The sequence below is a fragment of the Oncorhynchus mykiss genome, chromosome 25 (assembly GCF_057628025.1).
Source record: "Oncorhynchus mykiss isolate SJ-2025 chromosome 25, ASM5762802v1, whole genome shotgun sequence".
Lineage (NCBI taxonomy): Eukaryota > Metazoa > Chordata > Actinopteri > Salmoniformes > Salmonidae > Oncorhynchus > Oncorhynchus mykiss.
The window spans coordinates 28953949-28977865 of record NC_143046.1 but is presented as its reverse complement, the minus strand read 5'-3'; the positions used below and the strand labels follow the sequence as shown (position 1 = coordinate 28977865).

The 23917-nt window shown below is 47.1% G+C and overlaps 1 protein-coding gene across 2 annotated transcripts in view; it reads right to left on the bottom strand.

Annotated features, from left to right (window-relative positions):
- LOC110504439 (dystrophin-related protein 2) overlaps positions 1–23917 on the bottom strand; it is a 98083-nt gene that overhangs the window by 38114 nt on the left and 36052 nt on the right. For both annotated transcript variants that reach the window (XM_090219597.1, XM_090219596.1), the window contains exons 4-12: positions 18633–18753; positions 15575–15686; positions 15114–15270; positions 8790–8936; positions 5682–5760; positions 4527–4587; positions 2663–2724; positions 2127–2201; positions 1044–1248 (exon numbers count right to left, since the gene is read on the bottom strand). In XM_090219597.1, coding sequence (XP_090075723.1) covers positions 1044–1248; positions 2127–2201; positions 2663–2724; positions 4527–4587; positions 5682–5760; positions 8790–8936; positions 15114–15270; positions 15575–15686; positions 18633–18753 — 1019 coding nt within the window. The remainder of the gene's footprint in view (positions 1–1043; positions 1249–2126; positions 2202–2662; positions 2725–4526; positions 4588–5681; positions 5761–8789; positions 8937–15113; positions 15271–15574; positions 15687–18632; positions 18754–23917) is intronic.

The following is a 23917-nucleotide window of genomic DNA, read 5'->3' as shown; positions in this document are numbered from 1 at the left end:
GACACCTCATGATGAATACCGCTCACACTGCAAACACACACACACACTGCAAACACACACACACACACTGCAAACACACTGCAAACACACACACACACTGCAAACACACACACAGCATGTGACAAGTAACATTTCATTCAATTTGATTTGACGCTGCTCGCACAGCTCATTCACACCTAGACTTTATCGGAAAACAAAAAAGCAATTACAGGAAATATATGTGGAGGATAAACTAGCTGATTTCCACTCGTTATCAGCAGGTAGTTAAGGGCTGCAAAATACATTCATGGCGTTTATTTAAAAAATGGGGCTGTTTCTTTTCTCTCTCTTTTTTTCCATGTTCGCCAGGAATTGCGCCTCTCAGATTCTGTGGAGGGCTTGGCAGTTGACAGAGAGAGACAGGCAATCAGAATCAAACAGTTTATGCTTCTGCTGGGTCTCAGTTGCCCTGATTGGACGCCTGCCAGATTGATTGAGCTACAGCCTCTCTGTAATCTTACTCACGACGAAGCCTCCCAGCCACACAGCCTACTTCACCAACGAGACGCCCCGCTGAGAGGACTCTCGACCAATCAGAGCACTGGAATAGCAGAGCGTGATGGTCCTTGATTGTGGGAAAAGGTTTTTATACTTGCGAGGTGGAGACAGGGTGAATTTAGCCAAGGATATGTGAGAGGTGTATTGGCAGTAATGTCAATGGCAGAGTGTCCCAGACAAAACAGAGATGCTTATGAAACAGAACTGACAAAAACAGAGTTATTTGGTTCATTAGCTTAGAGTGGCACTTACAAGTAGCTAACAACACAACTGGCATGAACCGTCACTAATTAGGTGAAGATGAAACTTTATGTCTGAACCCAAAACCCCTCAAAGATAATACGAGGTGAGGTAATGTGTTGCTATGTGCTATCAGTGACGTTCAAGAGACATTGACACATTGAGCAGCCAGTTAAAAAACATGACCTGGTTTTGTTGAGGCCATGTAAGGTACAGGGTCAGGGGGCAAGGGGTCAAGGTGAAAGGTCAGCAGTGGTCAATTGTACCTGTCGTAGACGTTGAGCAGCCAGTTGAGACACATGTCCACACAGAGAGGGATGTTGACCACGATGGCCCTCCTCTCCTCCTCCAGTCTCTCATACAGGCCAGTCAGGGCATGGATCATCTCCACCACATCCATCACATGTTCCCCATGCTGCAGATCCTGCTCCCTGAACACGTCCACCACACTCACCAGCCTCAGCAGGTCCACTGAATGGACACACACACACACACACACACACACACACACAAACCACCAGGGGACAGGAGAGTGAAGGAGAGAGTGCTTAGCCACCTTTTTCCCCCCACTTAAGCGCTGACAGATGTTGCGAGAGCGCCAAACCAAATTAGATTTGCTCCTCTAAACTAATTTGAATGGCCATCCCAGCCTGGGCAGAGGACTGGAGATAAGAGGGTGTCCTCTAATGACAGATGTGATTGGATAGCGGAGATAAGGAGATGGCAGGAGTGGGTTAGGGTTGGGAGAGGAGTCACTTCTAGGCATTTTAGATGGACTTTTATAGAGCTCAATCCATACTTAGAAAGAGGAAGGGAGAGAGAGAGAGAGAGAGGGAGAGAGAGAGGGAGAGGGAGAGAGGGAGAGGGACTTGGTAGTTACTATGGCAGCCTGGCAATATATTATCCTAATGACACGGACTAGCAGACCAGAACAGGATGAGGAGGAGAGAGAGAGAAAGGTAGCAGGAGCGTATAGCGTTTTCAGCAGTGCGTTCATGCTGTGCTTTCACAGGCCATTTCCCTGTGTCGGAGGGTCGAAGAGGGGTAGAGAGTTGAATGGAGAGAAAGCGAGAGTGTGAATGGAGAGAGCATGAAAAAGGATGTGAGCAGCCCCCTGTGGTAAAGCGTGGCCAGGGGAGCCAGAGCGTGGGGAAGGGAGGGATGGAGGGAAGAGAGGAGGAGACGTCTGGACTGTGGAAGATAAAGCTACTCCGCTTGGTCCTGTAGGGGGCACACACGCATTTATCCCTCACTCATCCACATGACCTTGACTAATTACCTCCCCTCACGTAACTCAATTGGGCCAATTAATTAATTGAATTATCCTGCATGACAAACACAGTACGTACATCTCAGAGCCTTCTGCACCCGCCGCAGCTTCATGGCCGTCCGGTACGCTGAGAACTTGATGTTGTTCAGATCCGCTGATGAAGAAAGGAGAGAGGGGGAGAGAGAGAGAGAGAAAAAATCTAAAGTTAAATGATGGCAAGGACATCCTACTCGTCTGCTCTCATCCTCCCTGTGTTTATCAGCCCATCAGTGAGTCATTAGCAGGGGCCATGTTGCTACATAATGCCACTCCCTCAATGCCTCATAGCAAGTCTGTCTGTCGGTGTGTGGACAACACCCCCCCCCCCCCACCCCCCCACCCCCACCAGATCACATTAATAACAATTGATTAAAATGAAATGTAGGAAAAAGCAATCACAGAGCCGTCAAATTGTTCCCGCAGGTTAATGAGAATGGTGCCGTCGGTGTTGGGGGGTGTCTGAAATATGGGCCCTTAATGAGGTACGGGGTGATGGTGGCAGGTGCTCTCTGGGCCTCTGGAGGCCCTGCGGAGGTGCACGGTAAGGGCCTAACTCTTTCATTGTCTTTATCTTACCCAGCACCTGGTACAGCTCCGTCATTTTTGGATGGTCCCAGCACGTCGTCTGGGCCTGATGGCTGAGGGAGTGTAGGAATGGAGAGAGTAGGAAGGGAGAGAGGAGAGGGGAGAGAGGGAGAGGGGGAGAGGGGGAGGAGAGAGCGAAGGAGGACAGAGTTAGACAAGAGTAAAGGGGGTTACAAGGGAGAAAGGAAGGAAGGTGAAGAATTTCATTCCAAAACGCTATATATTCATTTTCTGAAATGTTCATAAATGAGCTTTTATTGTTTAAAGAAATTATGAAAGATTGGTGTGTTTTTTCACTATATAATCACGGCACGAGGATGTTCAATGACAGGCATGCATTAGTTTAAAATCTATCACTTGATGGTTTCATTTCAGAGAGACAAATAATCATGTATTGTTCTGCTAAATGGGATATATCTGTCTCACTCTCAGAGAAATAAGTAGAACTGCTAGGTTCGGTCAAATGTAACAAATTACATTTTTATAAAGACATTTACGAATTATACATTTGTGACATCAATATTTAATAATAATTTAAAAAATGATATGTGTGTAAAACATTTATGTTTGACATTTGAGTCATTTATCAGATGCACTTATTCAGAGTGACTCACAGTAAGTGCATTCATCTAAAGATAGCTACTGTAGGTGAGACAACCACATATCACATCAAATACACCGGATATGAACATTCCCTTCCAGCTAAACAACGGATGTATATCGGCTTTCAACAACAACAAAAAATAAAAAATTCACACACATCTAAAATCTATGAGTAGCAATCTGAGAACATGAATATTTTACACACACATGAAGGTACCTATAAAGAATCATGTCTGATGAAAACACAACTGTGAAAAATTGGTGTATGTAGTTTCCATCTATGGACCTGTAAAGGTCAGACACACAGCAGCAACAAGATAGTAGGGCCAATGTTCCACGACGGCCACTCCTCACCCTTCACTGTGCACCGGCGATAGCTCTACTGCTCTGACGGGGATAAGTAAATGTGATATTTCAGATTTGTATTTTTTATACATTTGCAAAGATTTCTACAAACCTCTTTTTGCTTTGTCATTATGTGTAGATTGATGAGGGGGGAAAAAAAACATTTAATCAATTTTAGAATAAGTCTGTAATGTAACAAAATGTGAAAAAAGTGAAGGGGTCTGAATCCTTTTACAGATGCACTGTATGGCGGACATGCAAGAGGTTTCACATAGAGAGTTGCTACTGTCTCTACACGTCATTAAACAGACAACCTACCCTCTACCTTCCCATCCCATAGTACCAGGAAAAAGGGAAAATGTACCAAGGGAAAAAACGATAGCCAATAAATAATTGACGCGCTCAGCTAAATAAATGAGCGAGCCCCAAGCAGGAAGTTTGTCAGGACCCGGGGGCAACTCCAACGCCCGTCACTACCTGTATGAGGCTGTTGGATTGATTAGGTGCCCAACAGAGTGCCCGTCAGATATTCCCCTCCAGTGGCACAGTTACACAGCCCATAAGAATTAATAGTCAGGCAGCAGGTGGGGGCAGGGGGTGGGCTAACAGCAGTGATTAAGAAAATAAACCCCCCTGTTTGTAAAAGAGATACACCGACACTCACACACAGTACACATACTGTACATACACGCGCATGGATGCACACATACACACATACACAAGCAGACACCTCAGAGCTGAAAGATAAACACAGCCCAGACAGGGACAATGGAGCATTGATGAAGTAAATAGATAAGTGGTCAGGAGGGAATTAGCTCGATACTGTTTTTCTAGGGATACCTTATGAATGTGTCTTCTGGTAACTCAATACTGCCATCTGAACAGTGACTCAATACTTTAGACTTACTTGATGTAGTAGGGCACTTTGTTTGGCGAGACGGCACGTTCCCAGGGTATCTGCACTGAACCTGTAACGGAAAATCAATCGCTAAGGCAAGCATGAAAAGCCATTTGCACATAACCAGTGACCATGTTCACCTCCCCAATGGCACCCTATTCCCTACTTAGGTCCTATTCCCGATAAGGCTCTGGTCAAGAGTGGTGCACTATAAAGGGAATAGGGTGCCATTTGGGATGTGGGCCACGTGGATCCAGACAGTCGGTGACCATTCAGAGGGACAGCAGCAGTACATAATAGATGGACTGAAGCTGAAACGGTAAACGCAGCCTTTTGTGTCTAGTCCCAGAGAGCATTATTGTTGGTAAAGGCTAACGGAAAATGGGAGGTGAAGGAGTCCCACACCCGGTCAATGTAACATTTTAGCTGTAAGCTTAGCTAGAGGGGCAAAGCTAGCTGGGACTGGATCAGGCTAGACTGGATGAATGGGAGATAAAGGGAGACACTCACACACGTGGACACAAGAACACTGTCACGATAGACATAGTACTCGGTGAGGCAGCTACAGACCTTTACACACAAACACACACATGCGGGGAGAACCAGCTCAGCCCCAGTAGCATGACAGTCTTTACACAGCGTGACTGTGGCAGAGCTGGGGGGGACTGAGGACAGCAGGAGTTCCCTTTTAATATTATACCACCATCACACACACACACACACACACACAAAAACATACACACACACACACAAAATCAAACCAATCAAACACACACACACACACACACAGCATGGGCAAAATCAAACCAATCAAACACAACACTCACACAGCATGGGCAAAATCAAACCAATCAAAGAGAACGACGGAAGCGTCACTATCTCACTACTGCTGCTGTGACTCAGTGGGGGATTAAGGCGCAAAGCCTGCCCCCTCTACGCCCAACCCAGACATCACAACCTCACACATCCTCATACACAACCTCACACTGTGACCAACCATGTTGTAACCCCCTTCCCTCGAACCCCCCCCCCACACACACACACACACCACCCATCCTAATTTTCAGCCTCCTACCCCCTCCTCCCCCCAGCCCCTATACAGGGATGGTACAGCGTGGCACGGCACCCAGTGCCAACTTTAAATGAAGGGAGAGGAGCCCTTACTGGACAGGAAGTGCTGGGATCCAGGGCCAAAGTCTCTGTGAGCATCTTGCAGCTGCTTCAGACGCTCTTCAATGGAGGCCTGCGAGGAGACACACACATTGACATTACATTGCACTTACACACACACACACACACACGTGCACACACACACACACACACGTGCACACACACACGCACACGTGCACACACATACGCACACGTGCACACACACACGCACACGTGCACACACACACACACACACACGCACACACACAGAGCACGGGAGAAATCCAAGAGCATCATGGAACCATCTCCACCTCGTCTCATTCCCCCTACACCCCCCCCCCCCCTCCTCATTCTTCATTTGGCAATTAAATAGTGCTACGGAAAAAAGGAAACATAGACGCACCTCCCCTGCCACCTTGCCTTAGCACTTTGAAGAGCGTCAGGTAGGGACAGACGACACGGAATCTACTCTGCTCTGTTCAGCTCTGTTCAAATGAGGACAGTCATTTCACAGTAAGCTCTGTGTGCGGGAATAGAGGTGTGGGGGCGGAGGAACGGGGAAGGTGGACCCATACACACGTCAACAAGCCAGAGGGATTTGAGTTGATGAAAATAAGTTGTGCCATTCATTGTCTCTGTGTGTTGTGTTTTGTCGATGTGGCTGTCCCAAAAGGGATTTGTTGAGGACTAATCCTGGTTTATTTACAAGGTATTCGATTGAGTGTATAAATCATTGTCAGAGGATGTCGAAACGTCTCCACCAACAAAGGGCACTAAATCCACTCACACACACAGAGCGAGAGCGAGTGAGTGAGTGAGTGAGTGAGTGAGTGAGTGAGTGAGTGAGTGAGTGAGTGAGTGAGTGAGTGAGTGAGTGAGTGAGTGAGTGAGTGAGTGAGTGAGTGAGTGAGTGAGAGAGAGAGAGAGAGAGAGAGAGAGAGAGAGAGAGAAAGAGAGAGATTGAGGCACAGTTATCCCCAGGTACAAGCCCAACGAGCTGTAATGAGAAGTTAGCGTTATGGAGAGGAGAACATTACCACCGCTCAGCATACACACGGCTGAGCAGGATGCACTCAAGTCGTACGCAGATTGCTTTGGACTAATTTGGATCAGTTTGAATGTGGCGTGGAGATGACTGTGCCAACACTGCAGCTGACCACCATCTATCGCTGCTACCGCTAGACTGCTAGGCTAACAGTTCTCTCTCAGCAGAAAGAGGTTCTCTCACAGCAGAAAGACTATTAGAGAATCAGCCTTGAAAATGCATTACATCTGTGTCACTGGAGACAGAAGAGCAGTAACAGATGCTACTCAAATTACATGGATTTAGCATTTAGCATCATATTATTCAACAGGAGAATGACGGAAGGAAGAGAGAGAGGGAGAGAGAGAGGGAAAGGGAGAGGGAGGGGGGCATTCAATATGTTGAAGTGTTCTTTCTTTGGCAACAGACTAATCACTGAATTTAATTATTGAATTGATAGAAAGAGAGAGTGAGAGAAAGAGAGAGACAAAGAGAGAGTGAGACAAAGAGAGTGAGAGAAAGAGACAAAGAGAGAGAGAGAAAGAGAGAGTGAGAGAAAGAGAGAGACAAAGAGGGAGTGAGACAAAGAGAGTGAGAGAAAGAGAGAGTGAGAGAAAGATTGTACAGTTCCTGAATATGGTAACACCAGCAGCCACCACTCTTGAACCTTTGGAGGCTGTCTACCATAGTGCTCTTCGCTTTACTACAGGTGACAGTTTTAATACTCATCACTGCATCCTGTATCAGAAGGTTGGCCACACCTCACTGAAGTCCCGTAGATCACTTCCTTACTCCCTTCTTGTTTACAAAGCTCTGCTCCACAAGCGTCTAACAAAACTCACTTCCCTGTTGAAATACACAAATATGAGATACCCAATCCGTTCGCAGGGTTGGTCAACTCGAGGTCCCGCTTGTCACCATAAAATGTGGCAAATCCGCCTTTAGTTTTAACGTACCAGTTATGGAATACCTTACAAAACAAATTACACCTGGATTCCCTGGTGCCAATAGAACAGTTTAAATCTGTTGTTAAATGAGTTCACTGAAGTGTGCAGTTGTTTCAATTGATTATTATAACTTGTTGTAATGACCTGATGTAATGTATTTATAGCTGTCTTGTAGTTTTTATATTGTTGTTGTAGCTGTATTGATGTACTTTTTTGTCCTTTTTTGTCCTACATTATAAAGGAGACACTGGTCTCAGTTGGGGTACCCTGAATAAATAAAAGTTCATAAATACGAGAGCCCTGCCCCATTTGCTGACTCCTGGTGTAAAGGACATCATGCTGCTTGCTTAGCGAGTACCACTTCCTCCCGATTCGGCAATTACCTGGCGTGAACTCGGGACCTCACAAACACACGTGACCACACTCCTCAAGCGTCTTATCTGATCAAGCCACCTCAAAAGCTAGCTGATGAGCGGGCACAAGCAGGACACCTAAGGCTGAGGGGTGTCACACTACCCCATGTACTACACTGCCCTCCTCGCCACTTTCCCCTCAGAACAATCCAATAGCTTTCACTCAGGAGACAAAAGTCATAATTTGTGGCAACCAGTTTAAACTGATGCACAGAAGAGGGGCCAAGGCAAGGCTCCGGATACTCTTAAACCACACACAGTTGTATCTTCAACCCACACACAGTTGTATCTTCAACCCACACACAGTTGTAACTTCAACCCACACACAGTTGTATCTTCAACCCCCACACAGTTGTATTTTCAACCCCCACACAGTTGTATCTTCAACCCACACACAGTTGTAACTTCAACCCACACACAGTTGTATCTTCAACCCCCACACAGTTGTATTTTCAACCCTCACACAGTTGTATTTTCAACCCCCACACAGTTGTATCTTCAACCCACACACAGTTGTATCTTCAACCCACACACAGTTGTATCTTCAACCCACACACAGTTGTATCTTCAACCCACACACAGTTGTAACTTCAACCCCCACACAGTTGTATCTTCAACCCACACACAGTTGAAGGGAGAGTTGAAGGAAAGGTTGAGGGGATTCTGAGGCAATGTTGAGGTGAGGTTGTGGGAAGGTTGTATGGATGTTGTGGGAGGTGGTTGAGCGGTATCCAGTTACCTGCAGTAGTTTCCAGCGGCTGTTGAGGTGCTCCAGGGAGCGGGAGTTGTCCATGGACAAATGGACGTCAGAGATGGCCAGCTCATGAACCAGGTCATTGATGTGCTTCATGCCCTCTTTCACCTGCGTCAGCTCCTCCTTAAACAACTAGAGGAAAGAGGGAGGGAGGGAGAGAGGGAGGAGCAAAGAAGAGAAAGAGAAAAGAGGGGGAAGGAGAAAAGAGGGGCCGAGAGCAATAGAGAGAGAGGGAGAAAGAGAATGAATGGGAGCAGGGGAGGGAGGAAAGAGGGAATTAGAGGCTCATAGACACATAATACATGGTGCTGATATATAGACAGATACATGGTACTGGTATAGACAGACACATGGTGCTGGTATAGACAGACACATGGTAAATGGTGTTGGTATAGACAGGCACATGGTACATGGTGATGGTATAGACAGACACACGGTACATGGTGCTGGTATAGACAGACACATAGTACATGGTGCTGGTATAGACAGACACGTGGTACATGGTGCTGGTATAGAAATACACATGGTACATGGTGCTGGTATAGACATACACATGGTACATGGTGATGGTATAGACAGACACACGGTACATGGTGCTGGTATAGACAGACACATGGTACATGGTGCTGGTATAGACAGACACATAGTACATGGTGCTGGTATAGACAGACACATAATACATGGTGTTGGTATAGACAGACACATAGTACATGGTGCTGGTATAGACAGACACATAGTACATGGTGTTGGTATAGACAGACACATAGTACATGGTGCTGGTATAGACAGACACATAATACATGGTGTTGGTATAGACAGACACATAATACATGGTGCTGGTATAGACAGACACATAATACATGGTGCTGGTATAGACAGACACATAGTACATGGTGCTGGTATAGACAGACACATAGTACATGGTGCTGGTATAGACAGACACATAATACATGGTGTTGGTATAGACAGACACATAGTACATGGTGCTGGTATAGACAGACACATAGTACATGGTGCTGGTATAGACAGACACATAATACATGGTGTTGGTATAGACAGACACATAGTACATGGTGCTGGTATAGACAGACACATAGTACATGGTGTTGGTATAGACAGACACATAGTACATGGTGCTGGTATAGACAGACACATAGTACATGGTGCTGGTATAGACAGACACATAATACATGGTGCTGGTATAGACAGACACATAATACATGGTGCTGGTATAGACAGACACATGGTACATGGTGCTGGCACGGTTTGGGTCAACTCCATTTCAACTCAGTCGATTATGGAAATCAATTGACATTTGGTTCATAACGTTCATCAAAGAATGAGAAATTAACAAAGCATGCCCAATTCCTTTCCTCCGTTGACTGAGTTTATTGGCACTAGACTTACACTGCTATGGCTGTGTGGACTGTGGACCTAGCATTGGAGCAGCTGCCCGCACATACATCATCACCATGGGAGAGATACAACAAGGATCACTCATGGCTTATGCAACTTAAGAGTCAGATCAACCCAGAACAAACAGCGCTAATGATCTAAGGGATGTGTGTGTGTGTTTGTTCACACGCGTGCATGTGTGCTCATACTACAGACAGACAGAGCCTGCTGACATAGTAAAACAAGGAACATGTGCTGGCACTAACAGCAGGGTAAACATTTACATGATCATTGTGATCTCTCTCTCTCTACTGTACCTCTCTCTCTCTCGTACCTCTCTCTCTCTCCTGTACCTCTCTCTCTCTCTCTCTCCTGTACCTCTCTCTCTCTCCTGTACCTCTCTCTCTCTCCTGTACCTCTCTCTCTCTCTCTCTCTCTCTCTCTCTCTCTCTCTCTCTCTCTCTCTCTCTCTCTCTCTCTCTCTCTCTCTCTCTCTCTCTCTCTCTCTCTCTCTCTCTCTCTCTCTCTCTCTCTCTCTCTCTCTCTCTCTCTCTCTCTCTCTCTCTCTCTCTCTCTCTCTCTCTCCCTCCCTCCCTCCCTCCCTCTCTCTCGTACCTCTCTCTCTCCCTCTACTGTACCTCTCTCTCTCTCTCTCCTGTACCTCTCTCTCTCTCTCTCTCCTGTACCTCTCTCTCTCTCCCTCTACTGTACCTCTCTCTCTCGTACCTCTCTCTCTCTTCCTCTACCTCTCTCTCTCCCTCTACTGTACCTCTCTCTCTCTCTCTCTCCCTCTACTGTACCTCTCTCTCTCTCTCTCTCTCTCTCTCTCTCTCTCTCTCTCTCTACTGTACCTCTCTCTCTCTCTCTCTCTCGTACCTCTCTCTCTCTTCCTCTACCTCTCTCTCTCTCTCTCTCTCCCTCTACTGTACCTCTCTCTCTCTCTCTCTTCCTCTACTGTAACTCTCTCTCTCTCTCTTCCTCTACTGTACCTCTCTCTCTCTCTCTCTCCCCCTCTCTCTCTCTCTCTCTCTCTCTCTCTCTCTCTCTCTCTCTCTTCCTCTACTGTATCTCTCTCTCTCTCTCTCTCTCTCTTTCCCATGAAGAGCCATGTTAATTTAGCCCTGCCTACCACGGTCAAGACAGTGACAAAACGCTGTGTATTAATAAGTAAACAAATAACTGGCTGGGAATTCAACATCGGCCAATCAACTGAGAGGACTTAAACTCCCTTCTGTCATATCAACATGTCTCTGGGGTCGTCTGTCGTATTTCAGCAAGTCATGACACCCAACATCTCAGATTGTTCTGAAATCGTTTCTCTTTTTTAGAAACAGATAAGATGAGCATTCCGGAAGCATTCTTTTCTTGAAATATAATTTGATCTCTGAGAAATTAAGCGAATTGATTGCACCCAAATTGGCCATTCTAATTTATAGGATTCATATAATATTCAATAATTATAGTACCTGTTATGGGATTTTTATGAATAATGACTAAATGATGTATACGTTTAAAGTAGAACTATAACTAACAGAATTCTACCCTGTCTTTATATAATGATAAATAATGTTTGTTCATTAGGAAGGGGTTATGTAGCATAGACCTAGGAAGAAAGGAATGTATGTGTGTGTCGAAAGAGAACGAGGAGAGGCATTAACCTATGTTTGAACTGACCCGGCTGTAACTGGGGAGATAAGATAGGACAGGGAGAGCCCCTCCAGAGCTCTCGTATCTGGGGGAGACTGGAACTGTCAGCTGAGGGGTAATAAACTGTGGTGAGACTTCATGAGAAAATCCCAAGGTTGGTGTGTATGTATGTGTAGGTTAAGAGAATATTAGAAAAGGAACGTCTTTGTATATGCATGGCAGAGCTCTCTAAATAAACATTCATGACTTTGTAGCTGGGCCTCCGTCTGATTCATTCCAACTAGTTTCCTACAAATTCTGGGTTTCAGGCTGAGTAATCAATTCATGACAGTACCAGTACCTAACCTCGTGACAGTACCTAACATCCAATTTGGACCAATTTGGACCAATTTGGACCAGTTATGTTTGTATTCACGGATAGATGGATGTACTGTATGCATGTATGTATATGATACTTTATTTTGCAACTCTGACACTCGTCGGATGTGGCAGGGCTGGCAAACTATTACAGACTACAAAGGGAAGCACAGCCGCAAGCTGTCCAGTCACAAGAGCCTACCAGATGAGCTAAATTACTTTTATGCTCGGCTTCGAGGCAAATAACACTGAAGCATGCATGAGAGCATCAGCTGTTCCGGACGACTGTGTGATCTCACTCTCCGTAGCCGATGCGAATAAGACCTTTAAACAGGTCAACATTCACAAGGCCGCAGTGGCTGATGGATTACCAGGACAGCTTCTACCCCCAAGCCATAAGACTCCTGAACGTCTAATCAAAGAGCTACCCAGACCAATCTTTTATGCAGCTGCTACTCTCTGTTTATTATCTATGCATGGTCACTTTTACTCTACCTTCATGTACATATTACCTCAATTACCGGTACCCCCTGTATATAGCCTTGCTATTGTTATTTTACTGCTGCTGTTTAATTATTTGCTACTTTTATTTATTTTATACTTATCTATTTTTTACTTCACACTTTTTTTTCTTAAAACTTCTTAAAGCATGGTTGGTTAAGGGCTTGTAAGTAAGCATTTCAGTGTAAGGTGATCTGTTGTATTCGGGGCATGTGACAAATAACATTTGATTTGATTTGAGTGTCTTTTAAGTCCAAATGGGCAGGGCATCCTGAAGGTGCAGGACACTATAATAATAAAATAACTCAAAATCATATCGCACAGAAACACTCAACCCACATTCAGTCAATACTAACAGAGCTCCAATGATAACAGAAACAGGGCTAAGAGAGCAGATGGATGGAGATACAGATCCTCCATAATGATAGTGAAATTACAGCCATCTAGACAGCACAGTGGAGGAGCCTCTTTACAGCTGATAAATTAGTGAGTGTAGCTAGAGGGATCAATAACTTTGGAGCGTTGTCTCCATATCTAATCAATACAGCTGTCAATCTGTGTCCATTCCACCGCTGTTTCTTTTTTTTTACATTAAATCATTTCTGGGGGAAATGACATCTACAGATTTTGTCTGGTCCTGGTGGCGAGGCAGAGGGTAGACACAAACACACGCGTGACACACACAACCACGAAGACAGGCACGACACACACGCTCACATGAACACACACACACAGCTTACTATTTGAAGCACACACAGTTTGCTTAATATTTCGGGCACACCCACACAGGTACTGTACGTACAGTGGAAGTCAGAAGTTTACATACACCTTAGCCAAATACATTTAAACTCAGTTTTTCACAATAACTGACATTTATTCCTAGTAAAAATTCCCTGTCTTAGGTCATTTAGGATCACCACTTTATTTTAAGGATGTGAAATGTCAGAATAATAGTAGAGAGAATGATTTATTTCAGCTTTTATTTCTTTCATCACATTCCCAGTGGGTCAGAAGTTTGCATACACTCAATTAGTATTTGGTAGCATTGCCTTTAAATTGCTTAACTTGGGTCAAACGTTTCGGGTAGCCGAATAAGTTGGGTGAATTTTGGCCCATTCCTCCTGACAGAGCTGGTGTAACTGAGTCAGGTTTGTAGGCCTCCTTGCTCGCACATGCTTTTTCAGTTCTGCCCACACATTTTCTATAGGATTGAGGTTAGGGCTTTGTGATGACTACTCCAATACCTTGACTTTGTTGTCCTGTCCATTTTGCCACAACCTTAGAAGTATGTTTGGGTCATTGTCCATTTGGAAGACACATTTGCGACCAAGCTTTAACTTCCTGACTGATGTCTTGAGATGTTGCTTCAATACATCAACATAATTTTCCTCCCTAATGATGCCATCTATTTTGTGAAGTGCACCAGTCCCTCCTACAGCGAAGCACCCCCACAACATGATGCTGCCACCTCCGTGCTTCACGGTTGGGATGGTGTTCTACGGCTTGCAAGCATCCCCCTTTTTCCTCCAAACATAACAATGGTCATTAAGCCCAAACAGTTCTATTTTTGTTTCATCAGACCAGAGGTCTTTTCTCAAAAAAGTATGATCTTTGTCCCCATGTGTAGTTGCAAACCGTAGTCTGGCTTTTTTTATGGTGGTTTTGGAGCAGTGGCTTCTTCCTTCCTGAGCGGCCTTTCAGGTTAAGTCGATATAGGACTCGTTTTACTGTGGATATAGATACTTTTGTACCTGTTTCCTCCAGCATCTTCACAAGGTCCTTTGCTGTTGTTCTGGGATTGATTTGCACTTTTCACACCAAAGTACGTTCTTCTCTAGGAGAATGAACGCGTCTCCTTCCTGAGCGGTATGACGGCTGCGTGGTCCCTTGGTGTTTATACTTGCATACTATTATTTGTACAGATGAACGTGGTACATTCAGGCATTCGGAAATTGCTCCCAAGTATGAACCAGACTTGTAGAGATCTACAATTTATTTTCTGAGGTATTGGCTGATTTCTTTTGATTTTCCCATGATGTCAAGCAAAGAGGCACTGAGTTTGAAGGTAGGCCTTGAAAAACATCCACAGGTACACCTCTAATTGACTCAAATGATGTCTATCAGAAGCTTCTAAAGCCATGACATCATTTTCTGGAATTTTCCAAGCTGTTTAAAGGCACAGTTAACTTAGTGTATATAAACCTCTGACCCACTGCAATTGTGATATAGTGAATTATAAGTGAAATAATCTGTCTTTAAACAGTTGTTGGAAAAATGACTTGTGTCATGCACTTAACCTACTTCCCCAAAATATATTTAGTTAATTAACAAGACATTTGTGGAGTGGTTGAAAAATGAGTTTAAATGACTCCAACCTAAGTGTATGTAAACTTCCGACTTCAACTGTACCTTGGTGGCGTCAATGTGGTCCTGCAGGGAGTCGATGAAGAGGTCCCCTACAGGCTCCCATGCATCCCGGACGCCCTCAGCTTGCTCCAGGGCCATCGCCAGCTCCTCCATGGCTGCTTGCGTCTGCAGCAGTCGCTCCAGGGTCCGCTCCATGTGCCTGAGACACACACACAACTATTTAACTACAACAGTTATTTTCTACAACATACTTTTCAGTTTTAACCACTAACCCGTTAACTTCAACCCAATAAATCACCCTAATAACTGAGCATTAACCCCAAGTCCCTAACCTAACCTTATTTCAGTCATAGCTTTTTCCTTAAACTGCCAGATGGTGCACAATGCTGACAAAATATAGACCCAACGAAATTTGAGCATAGGCAGGGTAAAAACATATCTAGCCAATCAGAATTATGAGTAGGTTGTAGCCCAATGGAGTGGGCCTGTGTCGTATATATGACCTGTGTCGGTCCACGCAGCGGGCAGTCAGCTTCTCCCACAGGTCACTGGTTACATTGGCCTGCTTCCAAACCGAGCGACTCACGTTCAGGATCCGTTTCCTCGGAGATACTTCTGGAGGGGGATGAGATGGTGAAGAAGGGCACGGGGTGAGGGAACGGGCGGCCAGGCAGAGATAGTGTTAGACTCAATGTGTGCAAACATCAGTAGAAAGAAACAAGGGAGAAGGAGTGAGAAATAAGGGTGAGAGCCAGGGAGTTGTTGGAGGGTCAGAGAGGGAGTGTTGGGAGTGTTGGAGGGTCAGATAGGGAGTCTTGGAGGGTCTGAGAGGGAGTGTTGGAGGGTCTGAGAGGGATTATTGGGGGGTCTGAGAGGGAGTGTTGGGAGGTCTGAGAGGGAGTATTGGGGGGTCTGAGAGGGAGTGTTGGGAGTGTTGGAGGGTCTGAGAGGGAGTGTTGGAGGGTCTGAGAGGGAGTGTTGGGAGTGTTGGAGGGTCTGAGAGGGAGTGTTGGGAGTGTTGGAGGGTCAGATAGGGAGTGTTGGAGGGTCAGATAGGGAGTGTTGGAGGGTCTGAGAGGGAGTGTTGGGCGTGTTGGAGGGTCTGAGAGGGAGTGTTGGGAGTGTTGGAGGGTCAGATAGGGAGTGTTGGAGGGTCAGATAGGGAGTGTTGGAGGGTCTGAGAGGGAGTGTTGGGCGTGTTGGAGGGTCTGAGAGGGAGTGTTGGGAGTGTTGGAGGGTCTGAGAGGGAGTGTTGGGAGTGTTGGAGGGTCAGATAGGGAGTGTTGGAGGGTCAGATAGGGAGTGTTGGAGGGTCTGAGAGGGAGTGTTGGAGGGTCTGAGAGGGAGTGTTGGAGGGTCTGAGAGGGATTATTGGGGGGTCTGAGAGGGAGTGTTGGGAGGTCTGAGAGGGAGTATTGGGGGGTCTGAGAGGGAGTGTTGGGAGTGTTGGAGGGTCTGAGAGGGAGTGTTGGAGGGTCTGAGAGGGAGTGTTGGGCGTGTTGGAGGGTCTGAGAGGGAGTGTTGGGAGTGTTGGAGGGTCTGAGAGGGAGTGTTGGGAGTGTTGGAGGGTCAGATAGGGAGTGTTGGAGGGTCTGAGAGGGAGTGTCGGGAGTGTTGGAGGGTCTGAGAGGGAGTGTTGGAGGGTCTGAGAGGGAGTGTTGGAGGGTCTGAGAGGGATTATTGGGGGGTCTGAGAGGGAGTGTTGGGAGGTCTGAGAGGGAGTATTGGGGGGTCTGAGAGGGAGTGTTGGGAGTGTTGGAGGGTCTGAGAGGGAGTGTTGGAGGGTCTGAGAGGGAGTGTTGGGCGTGTTGGAGGGTCTGAGAGGGAGTGTTGGGAGTGTTGGAGGGTCTGAGAGGGAGTGTTGGGAGTGTTGGAGGGTCAGATAGGGAGTGTTGGAGGGTCTGAGAGGGAGTGTTGGGAGTGTTGGAGGGTCTGAGAGGGAGTGTTGGGAGTGTTGGAGGGTCTGAGAGGGAGTGTTGGGAGTGTTGGAGGGTCAGATAGGGAGTGTTGGAGGGTCTGAGAGGGAGTGTTGGAGGGTCAGATAGGCAGTGTTGGAGGGTCTGAGAGGGAGTGTTGGGAGTGTTGGAGGGTCTGAGAGGGAGTGTTAGAGGGTCTGAGAGGGAGTGTTGGGAGTGTTGGAGGGTCAGATAGGGAGTGTTGGAGGGTCAGATAGGGAGTGTTGGAGGGTCTGAGAGGGAGTGTTGGGAGTGTTGGAGGGTCAGATAGGCAGTGTTGGAGGGTCTGAGAGGGAGTGTCGGGAGTGTTGGAGGGTCTGAGAGGGAGTGTTGGAGGGTCTGAGAGGGAGTGTTGGAGGGTCTGAGAGGGATTATTGGGGGGTCTGAGAGGGAGTGTTGGGAGGTCTGAGAGGGAGTATTGGGGGGTCTGAGAGGGAGTGTTGGGAGTGTTGGAGGGTCTGAGAGGGAGTGTTGGAGGGTCTGAGAGGGAGTGTTGGGCGTGTTGGAGGGTCTGAGAGGGAGTGTTGGGAGTGTTGGAGGGTCTGAGAGGGAGTGTTGGGAGTGTTGGAGGGTCAGATAGGGAGTGTTGGAGGGTCAGATAGGGAGTGTTGGAGGGTCTGAGAGGGAGTGTTGGGCGTGTTGGAGGGTCTGAGAGGGAGTGTTGGGAGTGTTGGAGGGTCTGAGAGGGAGTGTTGGGAGTGTTGGAGGGTCAGATAGGGAGTGTTGGAGGGTCAGATAGGGAGTGTTGGAGGGTCTGAGAGGGAGTGTTGGAGGGTCAGATAGGCAGTGTTGGAGGGTCTGAGAGGGAGTGTTGGGAGTGTTGGAGGGTCTGAGAGGGAGTGTTAGAGGGTCTGAGAGGGAGTGTTGGGAGTGTTGGAGGGTCAGATAGGGAGTGTTGGAGGGTCTGAGAGGGAGTGTTGGAGGGTCTGAGAGGGAGTGTTGGAGAGTCTGAGAGGGAGTGTTGGAGGGTCAGATAGGCAGTGTTGGAGGGTCAGATAGGGAGTGTTGGAGGATCAGAGCGGGAGTGTTGGAGGGTCAGAGAGGGACTGATGGAGGGTCAGAGAGGGAGTGTTAGTGCTGATGCCTGCCAACACCAGCATTGGGGATAAAAGGAGGAGGGGGAAACCGTGAGAAACATTTTGTTGGGGGCAGAGAGAGAGTTCACCACCCGCCTTTTCCCCATGCCTGCCACAAGCAGTGGAGAGCAAAAGGATGCTTGCTGGGTGGGGGAGGGAGGGAGGAAGGAGGGAGGGAGGGGGGCAGAAAGCCTAGAATGCTGCATTATTGATTTGACCAGATGGTGTGAGCTGGATTAATTGGTCCCGACCCAACTGCTCTCCCCAAACATACATCCTCTGATCCACTCTGATACAGCAGGACAGGTAGCTACTAATCAGACCTAATGTGGATACACACCTGCTGGAGACCAACTTAATGAACTCCCTATTTCTCTCTGCTCTCACTACTCACATCTGATTTAGGTGTGTGGTGGGGTGGGGTGCGTGTGGTGGGGTGGGTGTGCGTGGTCAAGTGGGGTGTGTAGTGGGATGGGGTGAGTGTGGGTGTGTGTGTGTGTGGGGGGGGGGGGGGGGGGGGGGGGGCAGACCTTTTCCGTCGGGCAGCGTCTCCTCGGGCTCCTGGAAGGGGTGCTGTGTCAGAAACGCCTGGGCAGACTCCAGCACCGAGTAGATGAAGGGCCCCCGGGACTTGACATCCTCCATGAAGACCTGGAGACAGACAGGACAGACAGGGGCCCACAGAAAGATGAAAGCATAGTACAACCACAACATGAATGGGCTCATTATAATACATAAATGACGCATACACACATGTATACACTAATTTGAATACATAGACAAGAACAATCTTTACAGACATGCACATGTTGGCACACACACGCATAAAGACAGCAAGAAGCCACTGGCAGGACCCCGTAGGACTGCCTGTCTGTCTGTACTACTGTTTCAGGGCTGTGAGAGCCTATGGAAGAATAGAAGGCCAGGAGTACACAGAGTATTGGTCAGCTGGCCTCCTCACAAAGATCACCCAATTAGCTAGAGAGGCTGGCTCCTCCTGCCTCTTTACCTGCAACTCTGCTCATGTAAATCATGGAGACCTTAAACTGCCTGAGTACACGCACATTATCCAGATTTCTACTTCACGTTTAGAAACCAACACAATGGAATGAATGACTCCACGACGGCCCCTGAAATGGCACCCTATTCCCTACATAGTGCTCTACTTTTGACCATGAGGCCCATTGGGCTCTGAGAAACCTCTGGGTCCCACCGCCAGCGTCAACCAGCCTCTCCCTAATCTCCATTCACTACTCATCTACACTAGGTAAAAAGTTGAATCTTCATTCATTAATACAGTAGGAGAGTGACATATATTTCCTCCCTCCATGTCATTTATTTAGGAAAAGTCAGAGGCGCGATCCTCTTAGTATATGAAGAGATTACCATTTTTTTTATGTGAAATCTGCTAGACTACAAGCTTACTTTCCCCCGTGGTGAGCAGCGACTGTCTTTCAGTGCCTATTAAACCCCACAACCGCAGCCAGTCATTCCCTGATAACACCAGCCTCCCTCCTCTCTGACGGAAGTAATTACGAAACCCCGCTGAACTGACAAATACAACCGACGCTAAGCAAACGTGCAAAAAATCTGATCTGTGCAGGAGCTGTAGTTCTTGATACGATTTCCTGCTGAGGTTACTAAGGAAAGTAAGGACTTTAACTCGCTTTTCTCATTTTTCTCAGGGAACGGTTGCTACCCTAGGAGGAATGGGGGGGGGGGGGGGGTTGCTTCCCTCCCTCAGGCCTCCGCTGCGTTAAAACTTTAATTCCAGTTAAATTTCACACTGAGAGGTTCCATCATTAGCTGAAGGAACATTCAAAATAAAGACTTCAGCTCCGATTAGGCTGCATTATGCATGCTGGAAGAGACGGAGAAGTCTGAGGAAATGGTTTCATTACCCCCTCCAAACATGTTGACAGTCCCCCATTTATGTTTTGGGCCCTCAGAGACCCCATTACACTGAGCTTTCTCACAACACAGAAGACATATCCAGCTTTCATCATCTCTCTGTTCTGTAGATGATTTGATTCTGCACTACACACACACACACTTTTTTGAACGCTACACACACAAATACTTAGAGCGACCACACACTCACACGCATAAACACACACACACACACACACACAAACTGAAAGGGACACATCCCTACATACCAAAACACAGCAGAATAAATCTACTTAAGATCAATAATTCTCATTTCTTAAAACCCTTTAATTCTCCACAGAAAACTCAATGCAATTTCACTCTCCGCTTTGTCGGAAAGGTTTTAGAGCAACGGTGCGCTTGGGGAGTGGGAACATCTTAGATAGATTATAAAGGAATACTGCATTTAAAATGGGGACATAGAGAAAATAAAAGTGGTGGTGGAAGGAAACAGGGGGGGAAAGAGGGGGGGTGGAGAGAAGAGGAGGGGGAAGGAAACAGGGAACGAAAGAGGGGGGTAAAGAGAAGAGGAGGGGGAAGGAAACAGGGGAGGAAAGAGGGGTGGTGAGAAGAGGAGGGGGAAGGAAACAGGGGAGGAAAGAGGGGTGGTGAGAAGAGGAGGGGGAAGGAAACAGGGGAGGAAAGAGGGGGGTGGAGAGGAAAGGAGGGGGAAGGAAACAGGGGAGGAAAGAGGGGGGTAAAGAGAAGAGGAGGGGGAAGGAAACAGGGGAGGAAAGAGGGGTGGTGAGAAGAGGAGGGGGAAGGAAACAGGGGAGGAAAGAGGGGGGTGGAGAGGAAAGGAGGGGGAAGGAAACAGGGGAGGAAAGAGGGGGGTAAAGAGAAGAGGAGGGGGAAGGAAACAGGTGAGGAAAGAGGGGGGTGGAGAGGAGAGGAGGGGGAAGGAAACAGGTGGGGAAAGAGGGGGGTGGAGAGGAGAGGAGGGGGAAGGAAACAGGGGAGGAAAGAGGGGGGTGGAGAGGAGAGGAGGGGGAAGGAAACAGGGGAGGAAAGAGGGGGGTGAGAGAAGAGGAGGGGGAAGGAAACAGGGTAGGAAAGAGGGGGGTAAAGAGAAGAGGAGGGGGAAGGAAACAGGGAAGGAAAGAGGGGGGTGGAGAGAAGAGGAGGGGGAAGGAAACGGGGGGGGAAGAGGGGGGTGGAGAGAAGAGGAGGGGGAAGGAAACAGGAAAGGAAAGAGGGGGGTGGAGAGAAGAGGAGGGGGAAGGAAACAGGGGAGGAAAGAGGGGGGTGGAGAGAAGAGGAGGGGGAAGGAAACGGGGGGGGGGAAGAGGGGGGTGGAGAGAAGAGGAGGGGGAAGGAAACAGAGAGGAAAGAGGGGGGTGGAGAGAAGAGGAGGGGGAAGGAAAGGGGAGGAAAGAGGGGGGTGGAGAGGAGAGGAGGGGGAAGGAAACAGAGGAGGAAAGAGGGGGGTGGAGAGGAGAGGAGGGAGACATAGTTTTTGACACAGTTTTTTCATAGTAGATCATACTGGTTCTTACTGATTCGTACTGGTTCATATTGAGTAACAGAATCAGCAGGATGGCAAACAGAACATTAGAGAGGGAGACAGAGATCGAGATAGAGCAACAGTGTGCTTGAGAGAGAGAGATAGAGAGAAAGAGATGGTGTGTAACTGGATGGTTTGTGTACTGTTAATTGGGAAGCGGATTTCACAGTGCCAGTCGGTCGGGGTGGAGGGGTAGGAGAGGGGGAGGACCACTATCACTGTCAATACGACTCTCCCCCCTCAGAGACTCACTGCAAAAACTGACAGCACAGAAAATTGGAACAAAGGTGGAAAGAGCATTCTGCTGTAGTACATGACCAATTATGGTGTGTATCTGTCTCTCTCTGTGTGTGTGTGTGTGTGTGTGTGTGTGTGTGTGTATCTGTCTCTGTGTGTGTGTGTGTTTTTGTGTGTGTGTCTCTGTGTGTGTGTGTGTGTGTGTGTCTGTCTCTGTGTGTGTGTGTCTGTATCTGTCTCTGTGTGTGTGTGTGTGTGTGTGTGTGTGTGTGTGTGTGTGTGTGTGTGTGTGTGTGTGTGTGTGTATCTGTCTCTCTGTGTGTGTGTGTGTGTGTGTGTGTGTGTGTGTGTGTGTGTGTGTGTGTGTGTGTGTGTGTGTGTGTGTGTGTGTGTGTGTGTATCTGTCTCTGTGTGTGTGTGTGTGTGTGTGTGTGTGTGTGTGTGTGTGTGTGTGTGTGTATCTGCCTGCCTGTTTGTGTTCGGGGGAGATCTCACACCGAATGGAGGTGTTTTTCCTGGGAAATGGATAAACAACCCAGGAACCATTGCTAGGAAGGATTTTCTCAATGTTCTGCCACAGAATGAGGAGGAGTACAGAACAAGCCCCTGAATGTGAGAGACTATTTCTCCCCATCTTATATTCTGCACCCTTCATCTGCTTGGCTCCACTACTCTCAGCTTTCAGCCAGTTTTATTCCCCTCTCACATAGTAGCAAGGGCTTTTTAACATGTCAGTCAATTAAAAGGGTTTCAGCTGAGGCACTCTTCTTACTTAACGGCAGTTCAGGGTATCTTTACAGCTTCACCACTGGGTGGCTTTAACACACACCACAGACATCTTGTTGCCTCAGATCTCTCCTGAAGATAACAGCCAGAGTCTTAAATGCTGAAATAGAGTCGTTATTTTGATACATGGCCAAATTAAGAGAGCCTCAAATGAAAGGGGTTGCTAAATGACAGTAGGTAAATCGCTGAGAAGGGATTGAGGGATGGAGGGAGGGGCGGAGGGGTGGAGGGATGGAGGGATGGAGGGAGGGACGGAGGGGTGGAGGGATGGAGGGATGGAGGGATGGAGGGATGGAGGGAGGGACGGAGGGGTGGAGGGATGAGGTATGTACTCCTATCTAACTACTTACCCTCTGTCCTTAATGTTAATGGCTAACCAGACTAATAGGTTAAACTAAGGGTAGTGTCACAGCACTGAAACATAGTCTAGTGGTCCTATTCATTTCAAACAGGTAACTAAGGAGTTTCTAGGGAGAAACTGAAGGGTTAGGGTTAGGTGCCTTTGCATTCAACTGGATGGTAATTCTAACACACATTCTTGCTGCTCGGCATGAACGATGGGTTCCACTCAAGGAATTTCTAACTATAGCACACTCTGATTACTGTGTATCTGCCGATAGCACACTCATTCAGTCCTATAGAACTGAATGAGTTAGTGCCACATGGTCCTTAGTGTCACAAAATAAACTGAGAATAAAATAATGTTGGTTCGCCTTACAACAGAGTTCTCCAACCCTCTTCTTGGAAACCTACACAAGTGTTGAGGAACAAAGTTGGAGAGCTCTGCCTTACAAGAACATCCTGATTATATACAGTGCCTTGCGAAAGTATTCGGCCCCCTTGAACTTTGCAACCTTTTGCCACATTTCAGGCTTCAAACATAAAGATATAAAACTGTATTTTTTTGTGAAGAATCAACAACAAGTGGGACACAATCATGAAGTGGAACGACATTTATTGGATATTTCAAACTTTTTTAACAAATCAAAAACTGAAAAATTGGGCGTGCAAAATTATTCAGCCCCTTTACTTTCAGTGCAGCAAACTCTCTCCAGAAGTTCAGTGAGGATCTCTGAATGATCCAATGTTGACCTAAATGACTAATGATGATAAATACAATCCACCTGTGTGTAATCAAGTCTCCGTATAAATGCACCTGCACTGTGATAGTCTCAGAGGTCCGTTAAAAGCGCAGAGAGCATCATGAAGAACAAGGAACACACCAGGCAGGTCCGAGATACTGTTGTGAAGAAGTTTAAAGCCGGATTTGGATACAAAAAGATTTCCCAAGCTTTAAACATCCCAAGGAGCACTGTGCAAGCGATAATATTGAAATGGAAGGAGTATCAGACCACTGCA